Raw genomic sequence first — 9,892 nt, forward strand, 5'->3', positions numbered from 1 at the left:
GACATCTCAATCAAACTAATCGAATTTCTTAAATTGATTGCTTTGCTATTAATTAAAGGACCGGATTGTAAGTTCCGGAGTCCTTTGAACTCGATTCATTTAACGGAATTGTAAATCGATTCATTGTAAGATCTCAATCCAATGCCTTAACATTCATTGAGTGAACCGATGTTCTTTGGTGAGTTTCCACCATAGTTTTGACGTGTACAGACTAGTAAGAATCACGATTAGAAAGATCTTTAAAAGCTGATGGATCACCCCTAACAATAAAAAATGCATTTACAACATAAAATTTATCCTAACCGGCAACTAGAACTTGAAGAAAGGTCGCATCCAACGATATGAAGATTGAACAAGTCACCAAAAAAAAAATATTAGAAATAAAAAGGATTAGAAGAATAATATTCTTTACCTACAATATCAAGCTTAAATCAACACAGCTAGAAGAACATTCTCAAGCAATTTTACTGACGAATCAAAAAGTGCTTTTGCAAGAATCAGCTTCTGTCTCGAGACTATACTTCACAAGTACAAAAAGAATTCTAAAAAAATTGAAGATTAGAAACTTGAATATCCATAGGAAATGAAATGCTAAACCACTTGATCTATCTTTCATCTACCTACTTGAATCAGCTTTAGCAAAAATCTCTTTACGTATATTGCTCCGATTCTTGTGTAAACCAACTGAGTAATTTCTAAGATTATCCATTTGATAAACGCCTATCTTTAGTTTGATTTGTTAGCTAACATATCATACTAAGTGTCAAATAATACTCACATTTAGATTACAGTAATGCCAACTTCATCAAACACACCAAATTCAGACTTCATCAGTTTGGTTTGATTCAATCCAGTCCACTTTTATCAAACACTTTTCTTAAATACACTTACTTTTAATTTCACTCTTTTTACTTTCCATAACTAATCCTCGACAAATTTGCCAAAAAATATTAATAAAAACAATAGTTATAAATAATATTATTTATAAAATTATATAGAAAAACTATAAGCTAAAATATAATCATGTAGAAGTAATCTGTAGAAAACACATACACAATAATACAACTTTATTACGATTTGATTCAGTTTCGTGAATGAATACCAAAACTGAATCGAACAGATTATTTTTCTCCAAATAAAAAACGGAAAATTAATTAGCAGGGTTTAAAAATAGACCTTAAATTTATTTTAATGAGCTTCTCTAGAATATAATAAACTCTCATTTATCAAGAACATAATCAATTATTACTTAAGCTGTTTATCCCAACAACCACTTAGTTAGTTTGTTAATTTTTTTCAAACCTCTGTTTATATCAATTTGGTTCAGTTAGGTAATTCATATTTGGAACCACTGCACAGCAAGAAAAAGCAGATAGTGCGACACAATTGCACTTTTCACCAGAATTATTCGTAGAAAAGCAAAACCTACCGACCCCAAAATGAAAATAAGACAGAATAATTTGAGGTTGTAAGCCAGATGCCATGTGATTAGGCAGAATTCAAATAAAGTACAATCACTCAACAACTTCTACACAGATACTCATGAAAGTACAGAAAATTTAGGTCCCATATGTTGTGTTCTTACTGCCTTACACTTCCTTCTAACAAGGCATAGTTTGCATTTCTTTTGAAGGCAAGAAAACAACTAGAGCTAGAACAACCAAGTCATAACACATTTTATCAGAAATGATAACTAGCAGGCAGTTTAATTCTTATCAGTATTGTTCTCCAATTCCCTTCTCAGCTGAAGAGAGAAATCATCGCTCACATCATCATCATCCCAATCATCCTCCCACTGTTGGGTCACTTCTTTCCCTTCCTCTTTGTCATCCCACTCTGAAAGTTGCAGAACAATATAGTGCCAAATAATTCGCAAGAAACACAAAGGCCCCAAACAAATCAAGTTGAATATGCAGTCTCTAATACCCAAGTACTTTCAAATATAACAAATAATCGAAGCAATTAAAAGAATCCTACTTTATGCACACTAAAAGTGTTTACGACTAATGAGAATCAGGATCTACAGCATGAGAAGCTAACTCCTGACAGAATAATGCCTCGTAAGGATGTATTGAGGTAGTATTTTATAGACATGTTAGTGGGAACAGAATACACATAACATGAGTTCTAACCAATGTTTGGTATAATTTAAAAAACATAACAGAACATGAGTTAAAAAATGCTACATTTTTGTTCTATTGAATAGGGTGGGAACTAAAGGGTACAAAATAGAACAGGATAATTCATTTTGTTCTCCACACCCGCCAAAAGCTACCTTAGTCTCATTCAGTCTTCAGATATGCAACAATAAGTGGTGAAAACCCTAACTTGTTAAACGACTGTCGTTTTGCATTAAACCGATGAATGCCACTTATGAAGGATTAGACGATAGCATGAGAGATCGATTTCTTAGGAATCAAAACGTCAAGTAGGTTAAGTTTAACTAAATTTGAAAATAAAACAATTTTTTTGGTGATAGCGTTAGAGAATGAGAATACCAAGATTTACCTTCATTGATCTCAAACTCTTCAAATTCATCATCGTCTTCGAAGAGATCGATCTTGACGTCCTCGGTGGCTGCCTTTGGTTCGGTCGCCATACCTAAACCTGAATCTGCACTTAATTGGAAACCAAAGTGTATTCATATATAATGAATCCAGAGATGAAAAAAAAATTGGGATAGAGGAACCCTAAGTTTGATAAACGATAATAAGGTATGCCATCTAACCAAACAACGAAGAATTTATGTAATCAACAATAAGAATGAAAATAATACTCACCGGCTGTGTGTAGAAAAGAAACACCGATGATCCTGGAGTATGAACGCGATGAGCCCTAGGGTCTTCTGCTTTTGAATGAAGTAACGTGAAAGAGGGTTTATACTTTATAGTGAATACTGGGAGCAGAAAGAACGACGTCGTTAGCTAGAACTAATTTTTATTAAAATTGAAATATAAGAACATAAATTCCTTAAATTACTTGATTTTATTGATAATTAAAAAGAAATTATGGTGTGTTCAATTTGTAGAATTATTTATTTATTTATTTTTAATATTTATAATAATAATAACAAAATTTTACATTAACTTTTCACTTTAATTTTGTTATTCATAATTTGTTTCACTTTTTATATTTTAAATTTGATTATAATATACAATTATTAAAAAATTCATCATAAAATTGTAACAATACCTGTGTATTTTGATGAGTTTCAAAAAAGCATATTACTTTATTAATTATATATATATATAATTGATAATTATAGTGACTCTATTTAAAAAAAATAGTTAAATTTATAATTTTTAACTTATAGTTAATTAGTTAGTTAAAAATTTGTATAAAAGTGTATAAATTTGTAAGTAATTGATTGAATTAAATTTATCTAATAAAACTTACTAAAATGTATTAAATAACTTAAAAATAAATTAAAATTTACACAAATGTGTAATTTATTTAAAAATAATAATGTAATTAAAATAAAATTATTGATATTTAAGCTAAATGTATTTTACAAAATAATAATCATATTTAAGTCTTGTATTTAATATTTTACATGACATTCTTCAATTTTAATTTTTAATTTTCTTTTAATTTGCCTACTTTATTTGTTTCGTTTGTTAACTTTTAATTTATTTTATGAATATGTTTTTAAAAAACTTTTCATATTTCAATTTTGTTAACATTTAAAATTTTTGTCACTTATTTTAAATTTTACTATTTTTTAATAAATTTTAAAATTCTCCTTTTAATTTTTTCATGTTATATAAAAATTGTGACTTCATGAAACTAATAAATTGAAAGAATTTTGAAGAATAAAATTTTTCTAAGAAATTATATGTCACCTTTATTAAAAGAATTTGTATATCATATATACATAAATTAAAATAAAACTATTAACTTAAAAATTATAATTTATATTTGCATTATACTTGCATAAACATTTATAAGATAATTTAAAATATTTTCTAAAAAATATTGTATTTGAAAATTTTTAAGAGAATTTTAAATATTCCAGAAATCAAAGTGTGCACTATTAATATATAATTCAAAGAAGGGTATAAAATTTCAGTTTCATCCTAATTTTGATTTAGGATTTGGGACGAAAGAGATAAAGAAAAAAGGATAACAAAAATTAAAAAATAAAAAAATAGTAAATTTAAAAATACACTATCTTATTTTTTTTTATAAAAAAAACATGCACTATTTTAAAACTTGTGTAGCGTAAACCACACATAAATAATAAATAACATGTTATTAATATTTTTCTTTTTTATAATAGAAATATTTAGGATTCTAAATTTCATCTTTAAATCATTTTTTATTGCACATTAATCCTTTGCACATTTTTTTTAAAGGATTGAATATAATATATTGATTACAAATATTAAACTTTATATTTTTATTTAAAATAAATAAATCAGTTGTTTATTTGTAATATTTTTTGTTGACATATCATTTCTTAAAAAATTCAAATTAATATTTTATTAATATATTAAATGAGGATGAATAATATTAATTTCCAATACTTTTATTATTTTATTTTTGTTATTTTAATATTTGAACAAAATTTTCTACAGTTTATTTTATAAATATAAAACTTAGGAGCTTTCATTATATACAATAATTTAATGTTTTAAAATATAAATAATTAAACATATGTGGCAGAATAGTTGACATTTAAATTAAAATATCAATATTTTATGAAAATAATTATAATATAATCCTAATTATAAGACTATTTTTTCTCATTTAGGAATTTTTTATATTTAAATAAAATAAATAGAAATCTTTAAAGTGTGCTCAAGTTATTCAAGGGTGATAGTGATGCAACTTACAATACAAAGTGTGTTCAAGTTAGTATAAACGTGGGATTGAATTTTTTGGCAATTTTAATCTTAAACTACGAAGGAACATATTTTTTTTTCACATAACTCTAATTTATATAAATTATATATCTATTTTATATAACTTTCAAAATTAATTAATTATAATTATATAAAATTTAAGACAAATCATCTAAAGTTAACGTAACCTTCACATTGTTAAAAAAACATTTTACAACAACTTTCAAACTAGTTAATATCAATGACATTCTTTAAAATAACACCCTTTTTTTACACATTTGTTGTTAAATAATTAATGTAAAATATACATTTTATATATGTTTAAATCTGAATCAATGTAAAGTTCATAACTTTTAAGATTGATTAAATTTTTAATATTAAGAAAATGCATTAATTAAAATTTAATTAATATAAAAAGTATATATAAGTAATAATAAAATTAGTAGTTTGTACAATACATAAGAATTTTATTTTAAAATAAATATATAAATAATTTAATAATTCAAGAACAAAATTTATATATTTTAATAAAGGTAAAAAATTAGTATTTTGGTCCTCCAACCTTAAAGTAAGTTTAAATTTCTCCTCTAACTTTTTTTGAATTCATTTTAGCCATTAACTTGTAAAAATGTTTCAAATACATTTTGTTTCCATTAAAAATGATAATTCTATTAAAAGTTTTTGTTATTTTCTATCACATATATTGTGTAGATATTGTTCATCTTCTTCAAATCTCTTATTGTGTATCCTCCATATTTTTCTCTTTTTTCTTTCTTTCATTTTCATCTTTATTTTTCTTTTACTTCTTCTTCCTTTCTTCTTTATCTCTTTGACTCTTTCTTAATCTAACATCAACACTTGCTCCTTCAAACAAATGTACTCATCTAATTACAAGATTTATGTCTTTCCTATATGATAAGGTTAGTTCCCTCTTTCATAAATGCTTTGTCATTAGATTTTTTGTTTCCCATTTAAAAGCTCCAATAGAATAGCTCCAAAGCTATTAAACATCACTTTTCACTAATATTTTGCATACAACAAATAATCATCAATTTGAAACAAAGTATTGTAAGGAAAAAAACCATGTTTAAGTAAGTTGTATCTATACTAGGTTTCAAGTATCCAAAAGTTTCGGCTGCAATTATTAAAATACGAGTTTTATTTGGATACATCAAAGTGGCTAATCTAAAATTAGAAAGTCAGACCTTCACATTCTGATCCAACAATATATTATTTGATTTGATGTTTATGTGGATAAAGTGAGGTATGGAATCACGGTGAATATAGGATATTCCTCTGGAAGCACCTATAGCTATTTTGTATCTGGTTGGCCAAACCAAAATCTTCTTGTTCTTTGATCTTCTTCCATCACTTTTAATTTTTTAATTAGAAAACAAAGTTCAATTATCATTTGAAGAAAATCAAGAAATATGAAATTTAAGAGATGATAGTTTCATTTCCATCAATGTATTAGATGTAAGAATGATGCTGCACTTAATAACAAATAAATTTTAGTATTTTATCTCAATCTTAAATATTTCACTAGTTATATTTGGTTAGAACAAAGACATTGTTGACTTTAGGTGAGATGATGGATGAGTATAACTATTTGAAAAAGCAAAATGTGATGTTAGATCAAGAAAGAGTCACAAAGATAACGAAAAAAAGAGGAAGAAGAAGAAAAAAAAAAGATAAAAAGATGAAAGGAAGGGATAAGAGGATGAGGAAGAGATGAACAAAGAACAATATTCAACACAATACACACTCAAAAAAGCTTTTAACAAAAAATAATTTATTTAAAATATTTTTACAAGTTAAAAGATTAAAATAAACAAAAAAATTGAGGACAAAATTTAAACTTATTTTAAAGTTGTAAGATAAAAATACTAATTTTTTTAATAAATTATTATATATATAAATATATAATAAAATTATTTATACAATAATTTTTTTAAAAAATTATTTTGACTTAACTCTATGACTATGAATATTATGTATTAAAATGATAAAAAAATTAATATTTTTAAAATATATTTATTTTAAAATGATAATTTTATTGTATAATGTAAAAAAAATTAGTTAAATATTAATAATTATAAATTTAGGAGATAAGACTCTTAAAAGTAAACTATAAATTTGAAAAATAAAAAATAACAATTTTTTAAAATGTTAAAATATGTATTTAGAAAAAAATATAAAAATATTATATAAGATAATAAGAAAAAATTAATTAATAACTTTAATATTTAAAATTTAGAATGAATTTAATAAAGAAGTGGATAAAAAGTAAAACATTTGCATAAAAAGATAGTGTAATTTATCTATCATTTTTAGTCAACTTTAATTAAAAAAAATGTACATGTAGCAAATTATAAAAAAGAGTAGCTTCATGAATATTTCAATTCTTAAAGAGTAGACTCTTATTTATAATATAAATATTGATTATTGTCATTAAGTCATATAGTATCTCTTTTACTTAGTGTTTAAGTTTAAATTTATTCATTTCTACTTAAAAAGTTATTTGTGATTTTCCTTTTTTAGGGGTTGAATGTGAGTATGTTATTATATATACCTAAGGTCACTAGTCCTTAAGTTTTAAGCTATGAAATTAATTTCAAGTTTGTCATATTTTGAAGTGCACATAAAGGATATAAAGTAAGCCTCTCTTAAACATGACAATTTGATGGCAAGGAGTACAAAGAAAATCAAGTTCAACAATAAGACATTAGATGATAATCTATGAAAAATATAGTAAATGAATCATCATTTGTAGATATTTCTAATTATATAACATCTGAACGACCTAGTATAAGTTTAAGTTCATATAAATATAAGTTTTTGTCTTTTTATGAAATTGATTTTAATTTTAAAGCTATTATGATTGTTTTTTCTATTAATTTTTCTTAAGATTTTGAAAATAATGTTCAAAATTTAGTTTCTAATATTTGTATGTACCCTAATTATAAAGTATCTTTTGAATATTATGAAAATTGGTATTCTCCTTTAAAAATAGAGATATAAAGGTTTTAGATTGGAAATATATATATATTTTTTGTTAAATTCAATAATTTGGATGATTATTACTTTACTCTAATTAAGAGAGCTTTGTTAGTTTTAAATGACTACTTATTAGTCCAAAGATAGAAACCCCTTTTTATACTTGATGACTAGAGCTTCACTTGTGAGAGTTTAAAGTTAGTTGAGAATCATTGACATTCCCCACCTAACTTGTAATGTTGAAGCTTAAGTTATTTTATCTAGATTTGGTGAATTAGATCAAACTTAATCAAGTTATAATTAAGAAATTTTGTTGATTATGTTATCTTTATGACAAAATTTTACAATTTATAATATTTAAAATAGATTCATGTAAATATTAATTAGAAGTAGATTGAGTCTTTTATGATTTCAATTGTTTGATTCTTTTTTTTAGTTCACTTAGTCTAGCCACTTAATTGGCATATATATAAACTTTGTTGTAACTTATTTGATGAAGGAAATGGATAGTACTATTCTACACTTTTGGTGAACCTTCTTGAGTTATCTATGATCAAGCCTTCACAAACAGCTTTGCAACTATAATGGATAATTAATCCATCAATATTAAATATTAGGAAGTCATTCAAAAGAGTGATAATAACTTTTTGAAAGAAGGAATCTAACTTTTTGTTGTAATTATAAATAGAAGTAAAAAAAAATACTAGTAGCATTTTGAAAGAAGGAATAATAACTTTGAACCTGATTTAAGAGGTTATTGTATAAATCAATTTTTGTAGAGAAAATTAATTTATTTATCTTTCCAAAAAAGCTATCAAGATACATTAAAAATAGTATTCCAAATACATGATCAAGACCTTTAAATCCTTAAGATTCAAAAAGATCAAAGAGCTCAAATTATTATTCTAAAAAGAACTCTACTTCCTATTATCAAAAAATTGTTTTTAAAGCTCCCTTAAATTATAATTATAACAGTCATAAATTGAAAAAGTTATAATTGAAAAAAAATCTAAAACATAAATAATCATTAGACACTCCTTTTCCCTTCTTATATTTTGTATGGAGAGATTCAAGGCTTAATCTCTACCAAAAAGATTTAATCCTTTCGGACCAACAAGTTTTCAAATTCGGCTAAATATATATTTGCTTGAAGGTGGAAAAGATACTTTAAAAATAGCTTCAAAAGAAAACTTTAAATAAAAAGACATCATTTAAATCCCAATGTCCCACAAAGATATATTATCTTCAATTTTAGGCTATAAATAGACTATAGTAACAATTTTATTACAAATATTAATAGAAAGAAAATTATTAATCTTATCTCAATTCCCTAAATCATTTAAGACATAAGTGACTATAGGTAAGTGTTTTCCCAAGAGATAAGTTCAGAGGTAATATGATTTGTAATTTTCCTAACATTTTGAATCCAATTATGCTCTCAAACTCTAACTATGTTACCATTCCCAATCATCCAACCAATTTCATGATCAACACAATTCCAAGTTTTGACAATGCTTCACTAAATAATAAAAGAGTTGAAACTCCAAGAATGCTTAGGGATGATTTACTAAAGCACCAACTTAGTTTACATTAGATAAGGAAGTAATAAAGCAAGTTTCATTGGATAAGATAATAATAAAACAATATTTGCATAATCTATGCTATTGATAATACTTCATCTTCATCTCTAAAAATTAAAAAATCATACAAATAAATGTATCTTATCAAATATGATTATCAATAATTAAAAGAAATCGAAACAATATTAGGAACACAAATTGATGCAAGTAAATGGGCACAAAAAAGTTAAAAAAAACTACAATATATTATTAAAAAATATTTGTATTCTTCAATCAATCCAACATTCTTACTCATTCAGTAATTTGTTTTTAAACAAATTATTTTGGTAAATCAACCTTGACAAAGTTATACCAATGGTAAAAATTTAAAGTTCAAATAATTTTTTACTCTTTAAAACATTATAATGTTTACATAGTCATTTAGTTTTGTTTTTCAAAAGTTAATTTTGTTATAATAAGTATAAACTTTTT

General features: G+C 24.3%; 1 protein-coding gene across 1 annotated transcript; it reads right to left on the reverse strand.

Annotated features, from left to right (window-relative positions):
- Positions 1–1,367: 1,367 nt before the first annotated feature.
- Positions 1,368–2,879, reverse strand: LOC113852762 (protein DSS1 HOMOLOG ON CHROMOSOME V-like). The gene is made up of 3 exons (XM_027483130.1): positions 2,781–2,879; positions 2,509–2,613; positions 1,368–1,836 (listed from the first exon to the last, which is right to left on the reverse strand). Exons 2-3 carry the CDS (start codon positions 2,597–2,599, stop codon positions 1,706–1,708), a joined length of 222 nt encoding a protein of 73 aa, XP_027338931.1. The 5' UTR covers positions 2,600–2,613; positions 2,781–2,879; the 3' UTR covers positions 1,368–1,705.
- Between the last annotated feature and the right edge of the window lie 7,013 nt (positions 2,880–9,892).

The sequence above is a fragment of the Abrus precatorius genome, unplaced genomic scaffold, assembly GCF_003935025.1.
Source record: "Abrus precatorius isolate BTA unplaced genomic scaffold, Abrus_2018 Scaffold10, whole genome shotgun sequence".
NCBI lineage: Eukaryota > Viridiplantae > Streptophyta > Magnoliopsida > Fabales > Fabaceae > Abrus > Abrus precatorius.